This window comes from Halyomorpha halys, unplaced genomic scaffold (genome assembly GCF_000696795.3).
Source record: "Halyomorpha halys isolate HHAL.00 unplaced genomic scaffold, Hhal_1.1 Scaffold134.1, whole genome shotgun sequence".
NCBI lineage: Eukaryota > Metazoa > Arthropoda > Insecta > Hemiptera > Pentatomidae > Halyomorpha > Halyomorpha halys.
In genome coordinates this window covers 28,181-49,117 of record NW_027107159.1, presented here as the reverse complement: position 1 = coordinate 49,117, position 20,937 = coordinate 28,181, and the positions used below count along the sequence as shown (strand labels likewise).

At 30.0% G+C, this 20,937-nt stretch overlaps 2 protein-coding genes and 1 long non-coding RNA gene across 3 annotated transcripts in view; 2 read left to right on the top strand and 1 right to left on the bottom strand.

Annotated features, from left to right (window-relative positions):
- Positions 1-11,782, top strand: part of LOC106678315 (pickpocket protein 19) — a 23,004-nt gene extending 11,222 nt beyond the window's left edge. The window contains exons 3-10 of the mRNA XM_014416755.2: positions 1,303-1,506; positions 1,584-1,749; positions 1,959-2,104; positions 3,930-4,077; positions 5,937-6,213; positions 6,303-6,356; positions 7,085-7,336; positions 11,330-11,782. Coding sequence (XP_014272241.1) covers positions 1,303-1,506; positions 1,584-1,749; positions 1,959-2,104; positions 3,930-4,077; positions 5,937-6,213; positions 6,303-6,356; positions 7,085-7,336; positions 11,330-11,514 — 1,432 coding nt within the window. The 3' untranslated portion in view covers positions 11,515-11,782. The remainder of the gene's footprint in view (positions 1-1,302; positions 1,507-1,583; positions 1,750-1,958; positions 2,105-3,929; positions 4,078-5,936; positions 6,214-6,302; positions 6,357-7,084; positions 7,337-11,329) is intronic.
- On the bottom strand, positions 11,521-20,596 carry Mvk (Mevalonate kinase). Its single transcript, XM_014416757.2, has 4 exons — positions 19,077-20,596; positions 15,373-15,565; positions 12,697-12,881; positions 11,521-11,867 (listed from the first exon to the last, which is right to left on the bottom strand). The coding sequence occupies exons 1-4, from the start codon at positions 19,713-19,715 to the stop codon at positions 11,604-11,606; spliced, it is 1,281 nt and encodes a 426-aa protein (XP_014272243.1). The 5' UTR covers positions 19,716-20,596; the 3' UTR covers positions 11,521-11,603.
- Positions 13,640-15,060, top strand: LOC136795310 (uncharacterized). The gene is made up of 2 exons (XR_010842881.1): positions 13,640-13,716; positions 14,572-15,060. It is a non-coding gene; the product is annotated as an uncharacterized lncRNA (long non-coding RNA).
- Positions 20,597-20,937: the final 341 nt, after the last annotated feature.

Below are 20,937 nucleotides of genomic sequence, written 5' to 3'. Positions count from 1 at the left end.
CTTTATAAGTTATTGTATTAATAATTGAATAAACAAAAATTTCAATTATTATCAGATAATCACAGTAGTTGAATAATGTTTAACCACTCTTCTGAAATATTAAGATAAATGGTAAATAATTGAATAGAAGAAAAGAAAAACATATTCAATGCATTTTCTTAGTTATTTGATGTCTTACCTACCATAAAATAAATAAATAGTGTTTTTTTAAAACATCGAATTATGAGTTGAGTATTTGGAATATTAAGGATAAATTATTGATTGAGAGCATACAAAATGCCAGTTCTTTGGATATGAAGCAAATGAGAAAACAAAACTATTTTGACTAAAAATAATAAGGTTTAAGTTTGTTTTGTAAACATAATCAAAAAGGCATTTAGTGAGTAAAAATTAAACTTCCAGGTGCTTCACAAAATTATTCATTTTGGGAGCTTTGAAATTTCAGACAAATAATGTATTTTAAACTAAACTTATGGTCTATAAAACTAATTCATATTAGTTTACGTAATTGTTAATTTGTATTTTTATAACCTACTTTGAAGTTCTAAGGAAGAATTTTCAATGCTTTCTTGTATAAAAATTTCAGTGTTTACTTTCATAACATGTAGCTGAGTTAATATGTTTATGTTTTTTTCCTATATAATGCTTATACTAGATTGAAATGATAGCTGAATAGAAAGTGCATCAACTTAAGTTTTTTGGATAATATATCGAATTTTAAAGGCCTCTTCAGCTGCAGGGTGTATTGATTGTCATTCTACTTAAATATGTTTCCTTAATTTAGTGAGGCTTATATAAAAATTATTTCAACGCTGTTGTCTTTATTGAATGGCTAGTTGTTAAGGTTATTTATAATTTGAATTAATATGAACAAAAGGGTTATATTTTAGTTGATGCTGTCCTCATAATCAGTGGAGAATTTTCAGTTGGGTTTATCCCTTTTTGAATTTCCTAATACTAGTTTTATTTTTCTGTCACTAAATAAGTATGGATAGATTTAATTTAACCCAAAACGTTCTTTATTTGTTTATTAAAAGAATTTCTAACTTTGCTGGAATTAGATGTTAGGAGTTCTGGGTGTGATGTCACAGTCTGACTAACATTTGATTTGTAAACCTTCGATTTTAAAAAATATTATTTACTTTTCTTCCTCTAATTTTTTGATTCTAAGAACTTTTAGAATATTGAGTGGTAGACAAATCTTAAGTTATAAACAGCAGTTCAGAATTTGTAATTAAAAAGATGCCTATCTCTAATTTAGCTTAAATATAATTTAACGCTATGAAATTTAAAACATTTTAGATTAATATGGAGCATCTTTTTTACTATCTGCCTAATTGGAGCTATGTACTTTTTATACGATTCTTGGACTGGATATGTATCTGTTCCCATTGTAATGTCCGTTGTTGAAACAAGCTATCCACTTGATGCAGTTTATTTTCCAGCAGTAAGTGTCTGCCCTCAAGAAAAAATTGTTTTGTCCAAAGCAATGGAATATCTTACTGAGTAAGAGGTTATTTTCAATGATTTTTCAAAACTTTTTTACTTATTCATTTTGTAGTTATTTATTTCTCTGTTTTAAGGAACCTGGATAATGCTACACTTAATGATGTCAGAATATATAATTTCTTAAAGGCTCTGAGTGGATTACAACATCCATTGTATCATGGACTCTCTTTACATCTACGTGAAAGTGGAGAATTACTTAAAAAATTGAAAACTTTAAATATAACAGAATTGATGTTACAAGTAACAACAAAGAAATAAATTTTTAAAATTATTTTTCCTGCAACAGAAGCCCTTTGAGGGTGTAGTTCAAACTCATAGTGTGTTAATAGAATAGATCATAAGAAAACCAGTTAATATACAAAATTGATCATAAAAATTTGAAGTTTATCTCTACTATTTTGTCCTAGATGAATAAACAATAAATTAATTAATTTTGTTGTTTTTTTCAGTCTCTTCCAGATTGTGATGAAATATTTCTTAAATGTTATTGGCAGGGATTTCCTAGAAACTGTTGTTCTTTTTTCACCCTTCAAAGATCAGAAATTGGATTTTGTTATTCTTTTAATTCATTTACATCAGAAAAACACAATAAATGGTAAATTATTGTTTTGTTATTATAAATATGTAATTTTATCAATTACAGATGGGAATGATAAGGAAAAGAAGATAAGTTTTATATGTTGATTACCAAGTATGAGATAAATTTTAGTTTGCCTTTTTTACTTATAATACCTGTTTCGGTAAACTGAAAGTCTGAATAAGGAGCTCCCATTATGTAGGCACTACTAGCGCCCCATGTGGCCAACAGTAAAACTTTACCTCTTCTAGCGCCCTCTGTGGGGAGAATAAGACACTTGAGGCATGAGAGAGCCATTTTTTTCAACAAGCAGTCATTCTTTCTTCACTCTTATTCAGTGAAAAAATCATGAGAGAATAGACATTCTGGAGCCAGAGGAGAGAGGAAATAGAGGGATATGGAGAAGTCAGGTTCTTTCCATATAATTCATACCATCTCATCCATCACCATCATCAATATGCATATAATCATTAAAAGCCAAAGTGAGGGATTGTTTTATTTTTTATTAAAATGGGGCACCAGTTTCAACTACAAATAAGTTAATGGGTTGCCTGCAAATGGATAGCTGTAACTATTAGTATTGACTTAACCTTGTAGGTACGTAAAGTCTCATACCTTCTGAAATTTATAAGGATCCATTTGTACAATTCCCCTGCTCATATTGTGAGGTGGACGTATACAATATTTTGTCTATTCAAGTCCTATTGCAGCCGACAATCCTAGGATACATTTCTCCATGTCCTAGCTATCAGTTCCAAATCGCTGGCATATGGAAGAAACTGAGTAGATCTATTTAAAAAGATCACCTCCATTTGTATTCCTCACAGCCTTTTCCAATGCCATGTCGAAAACAAGACCCTGCCTGAGACTAATATTAGTTGTGAACCCTAGAGATAAGTCTCCGCTAATTCTTACTCTTCTAAATAATGGTTTTCTATCATTACTTAGATAGTCTTCCTTCCACATTTCAATCGTTGACTCCTATGGCAGCTTAACCAGTCGATTATCACTATATTTAATGCACTCAACAGAAATTTCTTACAAAACAGGCTATTTATGATTTTTTTATTTATCAAAAGCTTCTTATACTTTTAATAACATCGAAAAAGGAGTAAAGTGAAGTAAATTACTACAATTTTATGGCAGGTAATAAATACAATTTTATATAAAAAATTTCTTTAATTAGGGGGAGACAAACGAGTTAAAAAAATTTGAAAAATAAAATATTATTATGTATAAATATGCAGTGTAATCTTGGTAATCTGGACTGGCATAAAAGAAAATTTTCAACTTCCTGATCTATTGGCAAATTACTGTAATCACTGCGAAAATCAGAAGTAGAAATTTTTACACAGTTTCGATATCGGGTAATCTAATTTCAATGAAAGCGTTATAATATATTTTTTTTGGAATTAAGTAAAACTAATTTAATTATTAGTAGAAATATGTGTAATACAAATTTTGTTGGTTAATTTTTTTTTTTATAACGTTTTAAATAAATCCATATAAACAGTGTTTTTTATTTTTATTTATACCTTTTTTCACTTATAAGTGAACAATTTTATAATTTTAACATATTATATCAGCACGTAGCATTACTGGGAATTTTCCAATTTTAAATAAAATATGTTAAAAAATATATAAATAGTTAAGTAAATTCATATTGTTAATTTTGTTTACACCATTTTCCCTAATGCTTTCTCTAATCTGAACACCCACCCTCCAATTATTTTGGATTACCAAGATTATACTAAATTGTACTTTAGGCTATAAATTCATTTATATTTATTGGATTCTTATCTATTTAAATTAGTACATAACAAAAGACATCATTTACTTTTAGTGTCTACAAAGATAAAGACATAAAAGTGACAAAGGACTGCAAACTGATGACTACAAGTGGCACTGGACCTGGAAGTGGGGTTGGAATAATATTTAAAACCTCAAACTTCTCAGTTCCACAGCTCATTGGAAGTAGTGCTATAGCTATGGTAATGGCTTACAATTTCTTTCGATGATATGATAAAAGTTGCTCTTTGTAAAGCTTCTGTAAAATATTGAACCTTGAGATTCATATTGAATACAGTTAAGTCCTATTCTATGTTTCACATCTTTTTAGTAACTAATTCAGAAATGTTTGAACTACTTTACTTAGTTAATTGCTTATTAAAGTATCATCTGACATAACACTGTGGCATTCCTAATCATGTTGATGGGCTAGCTAGGAATGGTTCCAAGATCATTCCTGTTACCCCGGAGGGAGTGTGTCATGTAAGCTTTAGCTATGAAAAAAGTAAAATAAAGATAGCTTATGGATTAAAAGTTAAACTATTACTGGCTAGACAAAAGACAGTTATATTCTACGACCTTCCTGGACGGATCCTATTGCGGCCAAAATGAAACATTGCTTAACTGGACAGGGGCACTCTTATGCTGGATCGACACCTCTGGCACTTGCCCAAATCCCATATTTATACAAATATAAATGAAAGGAAGCAACAAACATTAGTATCCATACACTTGTGTGCCCTTTTGACTTTTGTCGACTATTTATTATACAATTTACATTATAAAAATGAACAAAATAAAGATAAGCGAAATGAAAAAGAAACGTAAATATGAGCAAAGTAGGCAGTAGACGATAAAAATTCATAGAATGGTACTGCACAACCTATAAATTCAATCTTCTTGCCTTAGTTTGGCAAACATGTAGAGGCACCTTTAAGAAAATCACAGAATTTACACTAGTCTCTAAGACTCAATAAACACATTTTCAACCTTAATCTTATAGGATCACCTCTGTGCAGATTCTGTAACACTGAGGATGAACCGGCATACCATGTCATTTTCAGGTCTTAGATCTGCATTATTTGGCAATGATAGAATTATGACATCCAAACAGTGCGAATTGATCCATCCATTAAGTATAATTAATTCATAGAATCTATTCATCTTAAGCTTTAAGCTTCTCATTTTAATGTTGATGTTTGATTTTTTATTTGATTGTAATGTTGATTTTTTTTTCTTGATCCGTGCTTTAAACCATAATAAAAATAAAATCTGACTTAACATTAATTTTATTTGGTATAATATTGCTTAGTTATTTGATGATTAAATTATGATTCCATCACATTTTCTGAGTATAATCATTTATTTTCTTTATAAACCTTGTAGATCTTGGATTTGTCTTGTCTTTTTCCTGAAAATGATGATGAACTTCTGGTTCATGATTTATTGATATTTTAATACGGATGTTACATCTCAAACTTTTCGAACAGCAATAATGAAGAGCTGTAATGTGTTTCAAAACATCAAATCTTAATTAACAGTTGATAAATTTATTTTTTAATTGTTGTCTTCCTCACTGCAATCCAGACCGTCAACTGATTGGTTCATGTACAATCGACCATCTTTATAAGACATTGTTATTTTGGTTTAGTGTGATTATTCATACAATTGTTGGACTCTTGTTTGACAACTTTATGTTTTTACATGGTTGTGTAGAAATACTGAGATACCTGTACACTCACATTAGAAAAGATATTTTTTGGAAGAATTATCTAAATTATAAATGGAATTTGGTCCGGGTGCGGTCAATTAAAACTCAAATAGTAAATTGGTGTACTATTTTATTTTTATTTATTCTATTTGGCTCTAATAAAATAGTACACCAATTTACTATTTGAGTTTTAATTGACCGCACCCAGACCAAATTCCATTTATTGATACACACGGTCAATCAGCATTCTTCCAGTTTATCTAAATTATGTTTTAATAAAAATTTTAGTAAATTATTATTCTTTGAATAATAAGTTATGTGTTTGAGTTATCTCTTTGATTCAATGAACAGATCCAAATACACCATCCCAATGAATACCCGGAACCAGGAGTGGGAACATTAATTCCGATAAAACTGGAAAAAATGAATATTTTAGTCAAAGCAACTGTTACAGAAAGTTCAGATGACATAAGAAAAATGTCCTCCACAGTGTCTGGTTGTTATTTTAAGGATTCTACAAAATCACTAATAACAACGATTTACTCACAAAGGTCATGTCTCTTTGAATGTAGGATGTCATTTCTTATTAAAAAATGTGGATGCCTTCCTTATTACATAATTATGAAATGTGAGTTTGTTTTTTTTCAATCAAGTAATAATGTAAATCATCTGAAATAAGCAATTTTTTTTTTTTTCAATTTAATCTTGAATTTTCAGATTTCCACAAAATATGTAATGCAACGGAACTCCTTTGTATAGCAGCACACAAAGGTAATTATAGTAAACAATGAACAAAATATATACTTCAGACTTTGTTTATGAATAATAAAAGTAACTAGTTTACTTCTATGAAAATTCTCGCATTTGATGTTTTCTTCCCTTTCATTCATTTGAAATATACGCAATGTTATCATGCTCATAAACAATATTATCAAGAAAGTATAACCAACACACACTATTGGTATAGCCTTACTTCAGTTTTACAGTTAAGATTCAGTTATCAGTAAACTTATATTAACAATGAACTGGAACTTATATTTACCCTAGTTGTGGCTAGTCGGGTAAAATAATCAAGGAAATCTGTAAAAACTAATTTCAGTACATTTATTGGTTAGGATAGGGCAGTAAGTTACTTAATACAGTTGATAACATTTTGTGTGAGAAGATGGTTGGTTGGAGGGTGCAGTCAGCAAGAATACAAAGCCACACTGAACAACACAAAAATTTTAACATCAGTTGAACAATGTTATCCCTTAAGGAGCTAAGTATCCCACTTATATAGTACATTATTTCATTTTTTTATTAATATGTTCTTTTTTATTTTTGTCATTTGTCAAAAATTTGTTTCAATAAACTGAGTTTCAGTAATTTTCTTCAATTATTATAAGCAATTAAAATTATTTAACGTGTGTAATAGAAACTATACATATCATTGTCACCAATTTTACTTAGCTATATTGGTTGTATTGGCAAAGTTTTAACATAAAATATTTTTGTAGAAGAATTAAGATTTTATCGTCCACCAAGTGCATCTTCTCAAGTCACTGAGGAAATAAAAAATAGTTCGTTAGATTGTACGCACTGCCTTCCCACTTGCAATGAACGACATTATGAATTAGTTGTCATAGATCTGTACCTACATACCAAATCAAGAAATAATAAACATGAGGGGCAAGTTGATATTTACTACAAGGACACAGGAGTCGTTAAATATCAAAGAGAAATGAGCTATAATTTCATACAACTTGTAGGTGAGAAACATCTATTGCAAAATATTTTTTTTTTTATAATTGTATCTTATAGTTTTTACTTTTTCTTCAGGAATAAAACTTCAGAAAAATATGAAAATTTTCATTTTTTTTATTCATTGGCACTACTCTACAAACAAACACCTCTCTTATAATGTCCCTTTACTCTCACTCATCCTGGGCAAGCATCTGCCATCTTCTAATTTCCATCTTCATTCATTTTAAGAGTTTAGAATTAGTTAATAATAAAATGAGCTGACATAGCTGCATTTTCATTAACCTCTACGAAACAAATGAGATTACTTATTTACTTTTACAGGTTTTTTTTACCTCAATAGGTTGCCTGGCTAAGTCAGACCGTCCCTCCACTTCTCTCTGTCCCACCAGTTTTCCTCTTCAAGTCCCCTACTGGCCATGTCCTCCTCCACGCAGTCCTTCCACCGGGTTCTTCCCATTGTAGAAGTCTCTTCAGCCACCTATGTTTTGGCATCTACTGAGTGCCCATACCATTGCTGCCTCCTCCTAATATCCTCATTCCTGATTCTATCCCTAGGCATCTTCTCCAGAAATCCATCTCTGCCGCTTGTAGTTTGGAGTAGAGTCCTGGGTTAAGTGTCCAAGTTTCTGCGGTGTAGTTAAGTGAGGCCTCAACAATACTTCTAAAAATTCACCTTTTGTTGTCCGTTGAGATGACCGTGTTCCAGAGGACTGGGTGCATCATTCTAGTCAACCTTCTTGCTAGATCAGCTCTCTTCCTAACCTCTGGTTCCGAATCACTGTTCCCATCTATTGTCGACCCCAGGTATTTGAAGGAGTCTATCTTCTTACATACACTTCCATTAATCTGAAGGTCCGGTGCCTTTTTACAGTTTACTGGCAGGTATTCGGACTTATCAAAATTTATTTGTAGACCCCACTTATTATTATTTGTATTCATTTTTCAGGGCCTTCAGCGCTTCTTCCAGGCCATCTCTACTATATGACCACTGCTTGGTCATCGGCAAACAAAAGGGAGAACAGCATATGTACGTTGATGTCAATACCTTTTCCTTCCCATTGCGCGCTCCATTCCTTTACATGTTGTAAATAAATCTTAAACAGGGTTGGGGACATACTGCATCTCTGCTTAAGATTCTTGGATGCAGAAAAAGGCGTAGACAAGTAAGAGTCATGCATCACTCTGTACAGACTCCGAACTGCATTTATTATGGCAATACTAATACCTGTACTCTTAAGAAATTCCCACATCTTATGCCTTGTAAACTGTCATAAGCCTGTTCTAGGTCTATAAAAGCTATCAGTACAGCTCTTTCTTTCTCCATTCGTTCTTCTATGAGCTGCCTTAGGACAAATATGCTGTCCATACAAGACATGGCTGCACTGAAGCCAAACTGTTCCTTCGGGGTAACAAACTCCTCTTCTAATTTACCCTTCAGAATCCTTGCAATTACCCTAGATATGGAACTCTGGACACAGATACCTCTATAATTTCAGCATTCATTCCTGTCACCTTTCTTGTATATAGATGTAAGAAATCCTGTCTTAAGATCTTGTGGTAGCTCTTGCCCTTGCAATATGAGGTTTATTAGCTTTGTTAGAGCCTTTAACAATCTTGTTCCTTCTGCCTTCAACACCTCTATCGAAATACCTCCAGGTCCCGCAGCTTTTCCACGTTTGGCATTTCTGAGTGCAACAAGAACTTCATCCTCTTGCACAGTAACTTTACCTTGTGCATGCTTCTCAGGTGGATATGTACCAGACCATTCTAGCCTTGTTTCAGTGAGCAGATTTTTGTAATTCTGTAATGGTTGAAATGAAATGAATGAATTCATATGAAAATATAACTAGTGATATTCAAGATTTCAATTCTATACAATGATATAGTTTTGAGATTTATATCAATCTGTTGAGTTTAATGCTACTAACTTCATTTATTCCCTTGTAATGGAACTAATGGTAAGTAAATTAATGGTATAAGTAGGAAAATGGTGTACATTATTATTTAATAAAAATAAAGTGATCTGTCTTTCCAGCAAAAGCTAAGAAAGGTTGGGATACCAAAATTTGGGTGCAAAATTTGAAGAAAATCTGTGGTAATAAAGATCAAAATTGTGTTGATTCGGAATTATTTTAACACATTTATAAATTTCCTGGAACCACTGCCTCAGATTACACAAAACCATATGAACGCTCATTTATCTTTCTTAACCTGGAGACATATTATTCTAAAATAATAATAATGGTTGAGCCATATAATTTTTAATTTATTGTTATTAAAAACAAAAATAATTTTGCTTCTGCTGAATCTTTGTTATTAACCACTTTCTGTCATATTTAATGAAATTATAATAATTATAAATTATAAAAATGGTTTGTTTTAGATGTAATTGTATAATTCAATGACAAGTTATCTTTTATTATTATTATTGTTTCGGTTTAATACTCTTTCCCCCATTTAGGTTGAGCTTATACAGCAATATCGAGAAGAGTTTTTAACATTTTTTCAACCCCTGCCTGGGCATTTCTGAAATAATTATGAGAGAGTTGTTTTCATTCTGTAGAACTACCACAAAATAAAAGTTGGCCTCCTCCCCCAGGTCGGATTCGAACCGATGCTACAGTAGCAAGTTTGTTAAGGTAACACCTTAACTCCCTCAGCTACAAACAGCCCAAGAGTTCTTTAACATTTGTTGTCAGACATCTATCAATAATTTTGATGAAATTAATCCCAATACTGATTGTGTCTTCCAATTATCAGTTGCATTTCCAATCTACTGAAATATGATAAAACTCCATCCCTGACAAATTGATTCAACACTTATTGAGGTAACAAGCCTTTTTTTTTTGTGGCTTCTTGGCCATGGATAGCATAAGAAATCAAATCAAGTGAAGAAATAAAGGAACTAAATAAACTACTTTTATGAATTTCATAAAAAAGGAAGATTAACTTATAACAAACAATATTCTGTTTGTTATAATATTAAGAAAATTACTTATTTGAAAATATCCTTCAACAATTTTATCTGTTTGTTTTTTTACTAATTACAAATTTTCCAATATATATCTATTTGTTAATTTGTAATACATATATATCAAGGCTTAAACTGTCTAAGATTTTATTTTTGAAACCAATAAGTAACAAGTTTTTTTTTTTATTTTTCATTAATGTATATTTTTAAGTTCACTATACTATAATTTATAAAAAGAATTTTACCATTTTTTTTTGTAGAAGTGCCATCTGTCATTTACTTATTTAAAAAATTTAAAGTATTTTTTTTTCAAAATATGATGAAGATGGACGGGGGTGAGGTCAAAAAAGGGAAAAAAAAAATTGTTGACAACTATTTATTTGCTGACAATCTGCAGGGCTTCATCAGGGTTGCTGAGTTTTTGACTCTCAATCACTATTTTTAAACTCGACAACCCTGATGAAGCCCTGTAGAGTGGGGCAAAATTTAAGCAAATAAATAGTTGTCAACTAATTTTTTGTTTCTTTTTTTACCGCAGCACCAACCACCTCCTACATATATATTTATTCATCCAATTTTAATTTATATTTTTTTAACCAATAAAATATTTTAGTTGTGCTCAGATATATTTATTTTGACATTGGCCCTCCCCCTACAAATAGTCATATATAATTATCATCTAAATCCGTTGAATTCACTTCATGCTCAATTTCATTGAAAGGAAATTCTTCATCCGGGCACTTCTCATTTTCCCATGGGTTCAACCATGATCAAAATGATCAGCCTATGAAGATCACAATACCAGGATTGCACCCAGAACTAAGAGATCAAATAAAAGAGGAAACCTGAGGCTCTTTGTTTGGGTTTGAACTTCATTGAATTTTAAAAAATAGTAGATCCTTGGAAGATATGATATACCTATGGAACATATATCATACATCTGTATATGATTAACAATTTAATTATAAATTTACAAATACTAGTAGAAATGTTTGTTCAATGTTAATAATATTGTTTATTCTTGCAGTTAATTTAGGTGGCATTGGAGGACTTTTCTTGGGAGCAAGTTTATTAAGTTTACTGGAAGCTGTTTATTGGTTGTTGAAGGCTTTTATCACATATATTTGGCCAACAAAACAGAAGAAAGAAATACCAAAGAAAAAAGATCAAGGAAAAGAAACAATTTTTTATACCCAGGGTTGGATGGATTGAAAAATATTTAGAATAAATACATATAGATATATTTATGAACTTCACTTGTAAAATTAATATCACAGTAGTGAAATTAAACAAGATATAATTTAGTTTGATTCCAGGGTGAGACCTTCTCCATTTAGCACAATGTCGTCGACCAAAAAGCCACTACTCTTGAGGTCTTGAACAGTCTCCTTTATATCCTCTTCAGTTGCATCAGGAGGAAGGAGCGTGAAGGCGTTGCCGCCCCCTCCAGCACCAGTCAATTTGGAATGTAGTCCTCTTCGTTTTGTAATAAAGCATATTTCTTCTAGGCGGGGGTGAGATACTCCCAGTGTTCTCAAATGTCCATGCTGAAGGTCAATGAGAACCTGAATTTGTTAAAAGAAATTAAATAAATAGGTAATCATAGAAAAATTATTGTCTTTTTAATATATTTTGGTAATAATAATGAGACTAACAACTCATAAGTTAATTCAAATACCACCAATAATCATTCCCTACATATCTCCTGACACAGAATCCAGTCAAACCACAAATGATGTATACAAAAAAACTATGTTTTAAAACTTTTTCCACAACAAAAATGGCAGCCATAAAAAAGGAGTGATATTAAAAAGGCTGCTCCCAAAAAGATGTCTTGCACCTTGGTTTAGTGGGAAACACGACATTTTAACTTATGAATGACGATGGTGAATGCATTCCCCATAACTTTGTTACTTGGCATAGGTGAAACAGAGGCTAAAAATGGGCAAGATATCTGTTGGTACTCAATTGCAATTATTACCAAAATCAACAGACCAAAACCACTACACGAGATTTTACAGTCAGATGCCCAGTCCAATTTTAGCTTCTGTTTGCAATAGGTACATATAACTTATGATTTTCTGAGTCACCAAGCCTCTTTGAGGATGGAAACCTTACAGAAATCTCAGCCGGGCAATTACATTATTTAGAATAGAAGAAATCTCCTCTGCTTATAAAGGGTCACAGAATAATGTGAGAAGAAGAATAGAAGAAAATCAGGCAAAAGTTTTGTTTGACTATTTCATTTTCCTGTTTATTCATCACACACCTTTCATTCATTTTTATTATTATTTATGCTACAGAAAACAATAAATAAGTACTTTTTAATACCATTTAACCCATTGCACAAAAACTAAAATAGTTCAATTAATGATGTTAGTCTGCTATACTTACCTCCAACTTTCGGTAATGCTGCAAAACATCCGCTTTGTCACTTTCGTTCTTTATTTCCTGAGCATGTTCAAGAAATTTCATAGCAATTATATCCATCGAATCAAGGATGGATTGAGTTGCTTCAGGACAAATTTTAAGTAATGTAGAAACTTTCTTAGCCATATCAGCAGTTGATCTTGGTACACCTGAAATGATTTTAATATCAACTTAAATCCTTCTCAGTTAATACTAATCAATACATGTTAACTCACATTATGAATTTCAAGAAAAACTTCACTACTTAAGAAGTAAAATTACACTTAGATTAATAATGTAAATGAAGAATATAATAAATATAATTGTCAAATAAAATGTATAATTTAATTTTTTTTTTTTTATTAATTCACCTATACATCTTTTCCTGTAAGAAAAATGATAAAATATATAAATATAAAAATGACCATCACCACTGCAACCAAGCAAATTATTTTTATTTTCTTATTACACATCATGCATTATGAAATAAAATAAAAACATTCAAGTAATTACCAATGAAATAATAAATGTGAATAAAAGCTTTATATTTTTTCAGATGAATTAGATTTTATTACATGAGGAAATTAAAATTTTTTCAAGTGCTATGCTAGCACTACTTATGATACATAAAGGTTGTTTGTGCAACAGGTTAGCAACTAACACCCTACTGTTTTTAATTTAATGTAACAAGAAGATTGTGTTATCTAATTATACCACTATACTCATGAAACTATATTTTTCATGAGTGGAAGCTTGCATAGTATACAGAAGGTAGAAGAAGAATATGAAAATTCATAATAGTCAATACATAATCAAACAAAATTATTTTCTTAAAATTTGTACCTCATTGTGTATAATTCTTTTATTTTGTATAACTTTGAAATTTTCACTGCTCCCCCAACACAGTATGGAAGTGATTTTTCAATATCTTATAACACAGTCAGCCATTTTGTTAGCACTATGCAGCAAATGAAAGGAGCCCATAAATATTTGAACCATTATAATGTAAGCATAAACATATTTCATCAATTATCAAATTTTACTTATTCAGCATAATTCTTTGTATGGATGTGTGTTTGTATAAAGGTAGTAATACGAAATTCCAATCAGTTTTTAAGTAAACGTAGCTTTCCTATTGGTTTCAAATATAAATTTATGGTTTTGATGGATTCGCAAATTAACAGTGTAAGTACATTGAAGGTCATTTATTAGTTTTTATGTACCAAAGGTTCATAATATTATATTAAGTAAAAGAAATCAAATTTGAGTGGTAGATTTTTGGCGAGTGAAATAAGAACCCCACCTCTAAAGTAAAAATAAAATTAATTTTTCTAAAAAAAAAAAAAACTTTTTACTCTGAATTTTCTTTCCAAGGAAGTTGTTTGTGTTTATTTTTTAATAAGATGAAGTGAAAAAACTTTCATTTAGAACACAATTCTATATGTTTTGTACCCTGTTTCAAGTTTACCCCATATTCATGTACCTTGTACCCAATAATTGCAACATTTAATTTAACACTATCAACAATTTTCTCTCTATTTATATGTATGCAATTAGAATCTTATAATCTATTTTGTAATGAAATATTGTCATGTATACGTATAATTTAAAATTTACTACATATCATTATTCAAAACGTCCTTCGCTACTGATGCATTCACTCGTCCCTTCAACATTATTTTAATAAAATACTGAGAAAAGTTTATGTTACTCAATGTTATTTTATAGCATTACAGAAAAAAATAACTTTTTATTTGTGTGCAATACAATTTCAATTTAGTTTATGTTGACATCCTACATGTTCAATTAAACATAATATTTGGTTTAAACCAAGTAATACATTTCTTTAATTTTTCTTAGCAATGACTGTCAGTCTAGCCTTTTTTACGCAAATAGAGGAGCCCAAATGAGTATATGACCAATTATAGAATGGATTAAAATATGGGAGAGATTCACTGAATAACATCAGTATATACAATTATATATTCGGATAAATTTAAGGCCTGTACAACTGGACCAGAGCCAAGGCACAAGTCATTAGTAAAATGTATTCAAACAGAGGATAAAGATCAATTGTAAGAAAGGATGTGACAATACAACAAAGGAATGTATATTTTTAAGTAAGACATTTACATTCAATGAAATCCTTGGACCACAATACTCAAAAAAAAGAAAATTCAATAATAGAAAACTGATGTAAGAGTAAAAGTTATTTCATATGTACCAAAAATATTTCATCTGCTCATTTTATTAATTAGATTTGTGATGATTGGTAACATAATAATTAATTTTCAATGTTATTAAAAAAAATACTGTGCTTGAAAAAATAATAAATCTCAAGAACATTAAGTAATGAGTTTCAACTACTTGTCATAATAATGAATCCTATATCCTAATAACGTATCCTATATCCTAATAATGTATAATATATCCTAATAATGTATAATATATCCAAAACAAATAACACTAGTTTTAGTCATTGTTGTGCTGAAAAATTGGATGTGTAAATTAATTTTTTCAAGCATATATTAAGGCAATGGAAAAACAAAAGGCTGTAAGCATAGATAAAAAGAAAGATAACAGATTTAACTAACACCAATTAGTTTTATATAAGCTCATAAACCAATTTTTATTAATTTAAGTTTAATAAAATTTAAGAACCTGAATTAACTAAAAGGATTCGGAATGATGGAAGATTATCTAAAAAATCTATGGAACTTTTTTCATCTTTTTCGCCAATAGCATTCAGTAAAATGGCATTTCCATAGGTACAAACAGAGTTATCAATACCCGAAGGTGTGGAATGATTAATTTTTTCCAAGCAAAATGCCCATTTATTCACTATGTCCTTATCCTACAAAAGAAAAAAAATAAACTAAAAAAATTATATCTTAATGAGTAACTTCATCTAATTAAAAGTTAACGGAGAAAAAAAATGTATAGATCATAAACTAGTTAATATGTAGGAATACTCATCGCACAGTGTTAGGATGTCTTTACTAAGAATAAATAATAAATACAAGAGTGAATTTCTGAAATTGACAAACAATTTTGAGCATCAGGAGACTTAAATTAAGAATGAAATTGTACTTATACTGTTTCTATTAAGAAATAATACACACTGGTATTAAGAAAATCTAGCTCTCCTATTGGTATGATCTGGATGGATTTGCAAATTATCTGTAAGTAAATTTAACATCAGTTTTATTTAGATTTTATGAACCAAAGTATCATTACTTATTAATTAAAAAAAGTAAAAATTGGGTGGTAGAATTTTGGTGAGGGAAATATGGACCCCTGCCTCCAAAGTAAAAAAAAATATCAATTTTTTCTCAAAAAAAGTTATTAACAAAAAATAAAGAAAAGTTTATATTGCTCTGTTCAGTATGAGTTTGAATCATATTATAACATTAGAGAAAAAACAAATTTTTTTTTTATTTCAATATAAATTTAGTTTATAAACTACAAACACAATTAAAAATATATACAAGATGGTCAGGGTTGCAGTCAAAAGAGAAACAAAAATAGCTTACAACTATTTTTGTTTCTCTTTTGACCACAACCCTGACCATATTCTTATATATCAGGTTTTACGGTCAACTATATATACATATATACAATTAAAAATAATATTTCAGATAATACAAGTAATAATTTAATACATTTATTTATTTTTTAATTATTAATTATTTTAATATAACTCTAAGTATTTTAGCTTATATACTGTTTCATTTGCTGTAAACACAAACTAGGGTAGTTTTTCTGCTCCCATCACTGATAGTTCAGCGGATCTGGGATCAGATGACAGTTCATTGCAAAATATGCATATTACATCTTCTTCTACAGACAAATCAAAATTTTACTGTTTTGCTTCATCAGTATAAGATGAACTCATGAACACGAGTCAAAGCTTGCCCATTTTTCTTGTCTTCTCTGATGTTTTAAAAGTTGATTTTGACATAGTGTTATTAAGAAGTTGGATCCTAATTTATATAATTTTTCTGAACAGTTTGTACTGTTTACACTGTTTTCTTTTTTTTTTCACAGCCACCTGCTAGTTTCTGCTTTTTTTTTTTTTTTTATGACTCCTTTCCTATTATTATTAATTAGGTTATTTTTGACATAAGATGGAAGGGGGGAGGATGGATTATCAACAATGAGCCACCCTATTCTAACCATGGTTGAGGGTCAAATAAAAGTCCTGCCATCACCACAGAAAAAAGTCAACGTAGTGTTCATATGGCTTTAATATTTTAGGAGTTCTTAACACTCATTCTATGCTGTTTGATTCCATTATTTAAGTTTTGAGATGTTTTCCTTATAAAATATTGATTTTTGTATTAAATGTATATTGATTTTGGTATATACAATTAATTATGAGTATTTTTTTTTTTTTTGTGGGAATCCAATGCAACATTGTTATGACAGAAATGAGTAAAAGTCACCACATTTTCCTCTTCTAGGCAAAACATTTCAATTTTATTTTCATCAATAACTTACGACTAATATCTAGCATTTATATATTTATAATAATATCTATTTAAGTTATTGATTGGTTTTGCTACAGAATTTTTTTTAATGTGCATTATTTAAAACCTCAAACAATTTATAGTAATCATAATTTTTGGTCCTTAGAGTAGATTATCAACATATTTTTTGATAATTACAGATTTTATATCTAATTCATTGATTTGATCATTTATCATTTTTTTGAGAAAACAACTGTGTAGGATAATAGATAATTAATTCTCCATTGGTAATCTATTCAGCTCCTAAAGAAGCAATAAAAGTTTTCCTTGGATTAAAATAACAAAACAATAAATTTTAATTTTTTAATTAGAAAATGACCTTGATCAAATATATTTTTTATATTCAACAGAGCTCAATGGAATTATCATTGATATAACTTATGACAAAGTACAATATTTTTCAAACAAGGACAGCATTAATGATATGAGAAATACCACACCTATATCATAAAAAAATAGGGAGTATCAGATCCTCATTATCCTCAGTTTCTAATAAAAACCGTGGAGAGGTTTGATTACTCTTTTCATAGATATTTTTGCAATTCGTGAAGTAATAGCCTAGAAAAAAAAAGACAACTGATAATTAAGTAGGGGTACCAAAATATACTTTGGATATTAATTTTATCCAGGAAGTTGTCAAGTCAAGAGATTTTACATCTACAACGATTCAGCTCTACAAAGTGGGAAGATATGTTGGTTACAAATAAATAGCTTTTTCTACTATTTTGTGTACTTTTCTTGAACGCCATCCAGACCATATCCCAACAGTAAATTAATTTTAGTTGACATGATTTTCACGTTGTTGCTTAACCTGTGAAACTCTGGAAAAACTTCATAATACAACATTTTCCCTTAAAATTAACCTGTTAAAAAATATAAGTAAAGAATGGAAAGTCTGGGGTCACAGGAATGGAAGAGAAGTCTCTCTATTTTGGATTAGCCTAAATAGAAATAGTCTAGTGCCGCTCCGACTTAATTAAATATTTTAAGGAGCTAGATAACAATTCCAGTGCACAGGTGATCTTCCTTAGCACGGAATAGTTATCTTAATTTCTGTAAAAATAATTTTAAAGGCATGCAACTGAAAGATAATAATATGGAATCCTCAGAGGAGGGCTTCCACATTCTTCTCTTATACATTTGTTTTTATGATAACACATTTATAAATTACAAATGGAAACAGTTTATAAGTGTGTACTTCTTCACACGGTGGGTGGGCATGTTCTTTTGTGAGTTATAGCCCACACCATTAAAATTACTTCTTTTATTAAATCACAGCTTTTGACTTTAACTCACTCAAAAAGGATAAATTAATTTACAATAGATCCTGTACAGTTGAGGCACAGCATAAATGGTAATTATTTCATCAAGAAATAGTTCAAACTATTTCCTTTACATTCTTTTTCTTATCTGCACCCCAGGCCGTGTCCTAAATCACATAGGAATTATTTTATACAGTCAGGTTACAACCAACTGTGGTCGACCATTTTCTCATCATGTATAAGCAAATACAAATCCTTTATCATGTTGTAGTAACGGTTGTGAACCTTACAAATAATTTATACAAATATTGAAAAAACAAAATAAATTAAAAAAAAGTGTAACAATAATAAACAAAATAAAATAATCGTGCAAAATTAAGGAAAATAACTTATTAAAATTATTACTAAATAATTGAGACATAAAAATCCAAAAAATTGATAACAAACACGATTAATAACAACTAACACTGAATATAACCAAAAGATATACGTACGTATAACTATAGTAATATAGTTATACTAATATAAGTTTATATTAATATAAATATAAATACGTATAGTACGACTACATTACCTTTAAGGAAAATCCATTATAATGCTGAGCTAATTCCATGGTATGAGCTTTGAATGAATTACTCGACACATTAAATTCACCAGAGCCAAATTTTTGATATGCTTTTAATCTAATATAATTATAAACAGCAGAAGCAATACAGACAGAGAATGCTGCACTACTACCAGTCCCTGCCCCTAATGCCACATCAGAGTAAACTTCCAAATCGAATGGACTGATATCTATATCAGTACACCACAACATTCCCAAAACAGCGTAGAATGTTCCTAACATAGCCTTCTGTTTGGGCCCATCTTCAGGAACTTTTTGAAGAACAAACTCTTTAATCAACTCAACATACTTATCATGATCAAAATATTCAGGTGTACTCAATGAAAAATCTTTCATATCACAGGTAAGTGGTTTGTTGAGATTTATAACATTGTAGACACTTTTGAAATCCCACTCCACTCTCTCTAATAAGCTCTTATAGGTAAATGTTATTTGTTCATGGGCTTCTTTATGCTCCCGGAAATGTAAAAAGGTTCTTTTACTTATTGAAGCAGCTAAACCTCTTTTTTTGTAGACAACGCTGTGCTCACCAATTAATATCACCTTACCAGGAACCGAAACGGTGAAATTAAGTTCTTCTTGGTTCATGTTGAAAAACTAAAAAGGCAGGTAATGGTTGATTAAGAACTTCCAACTAATTTCCGTCAGTTGCCAACACTAAAGTAACTGTCAATCGCCGGAGTGCAGCCGATACCATAGTTCTAACTTTAGCTATCTCTAAGTAATCGACTTGGACAATGATTAGTAACTAAATTGGTGATTATATTAGCGCGAGTGACAGGAAAACCCAAATATATTACTGATACACTGACTCGATGTCATATGCTGTATGCTCAGAGATAAAAACAGTAGCCAAATACTGTTTTAAAAATGTGGAGCAGTTAATGTACATATTACATTACAAAACTGAAATTATGGGAAGAAAGCTTTTAAAGTACTTAAATATATCATCAAATTTATCTATATTGCCGACTAATAATGTCCTGAAATACCTCCTACGTGGTTAATAGGCCAGTAAAAGGCATTTAAAAAAAAAAAAAGAATTTTCGAGAGTTTTCCATTTATATATTTATAACTTCAAAACGGTGCTTCCAAGACAAAATGTTTCATTTCATGAATTAATAAACATTAAATGTTGTATCGAATGAGTGGTTAACATAAATTTATGATAATGTGAAAGGAAACAAAGTTCTTTTTATTCGCTACGGGGTCGATCTTTATTGAGGTCAACAAAATCGTTCTCATTTGAGAAAGAAACATCGTAGAATTAAAACTTTTCGCCTGCCGGCTTACTTAATGTTTTGCATAGTTTCAAATCACACTTGGCGGGTGTTGTTACAAAACATTACACGAAGCTTCGACCGCTAATATTGCATTTCTGGCAGTTTAAATATATAACGTAAATTGTAGTATGGCATGTTTATCATATTTGATTTTCTTGAGAGGTATTTAATTTTTGTAATATCGTATATTTTTATGGTACTTCTCTTAAAGAGATAAGTTTTTTTTTTATCGAAATAATACCTTAATGGATAACTTAAATACCAATGAATTGAAGTGAACTTTAGTCGGCTGTGGACATAATACAAAACAATAGGGCAAGGCTGAAAAAAAATTTAATGTTGGATTTAAGAAAATATGTGTTGATTGAATAAATATTTTAATAAATTAAATCAATATTGTTGTAGCATTAAAGTAATAGTTAAATTATATTTCCCTAAAGATGGGGGGCATAATCTTAAAATCTTGAGAAATGTGAAAATACAGTATGGTTTATTAAAATGGAAGTACCATATAAAGTTTCAAAATT

What these genes read in the sequence shown, in the direction of transcription:
- Mvk (XM_014416757.2), bottom strand. Translation starts at nt 19,715, where the DNA reads ATGAACCAAGAAGAACTTAATTTCACCGTTTCGGTTCCTGGTAAGGTG. An exon ending in ATAATGGATTTTCCTTAAAG is followed by an intron (nt 15,566 to 19,076) that starts GTAATGTAGTCG and finishes TTTCTTTTGTAG; the next exon opens with GATAAGGACATAGTGAATAA. An exon ending in AGCATTACCGAAAGTTGGAG is followed by an intron (nt 11,868 to 12,696) that starts GTAAGTATAGCA and finishes TAACAAATTCAG; the next exon opens with GTTCTCATTGACCTTCAGCA.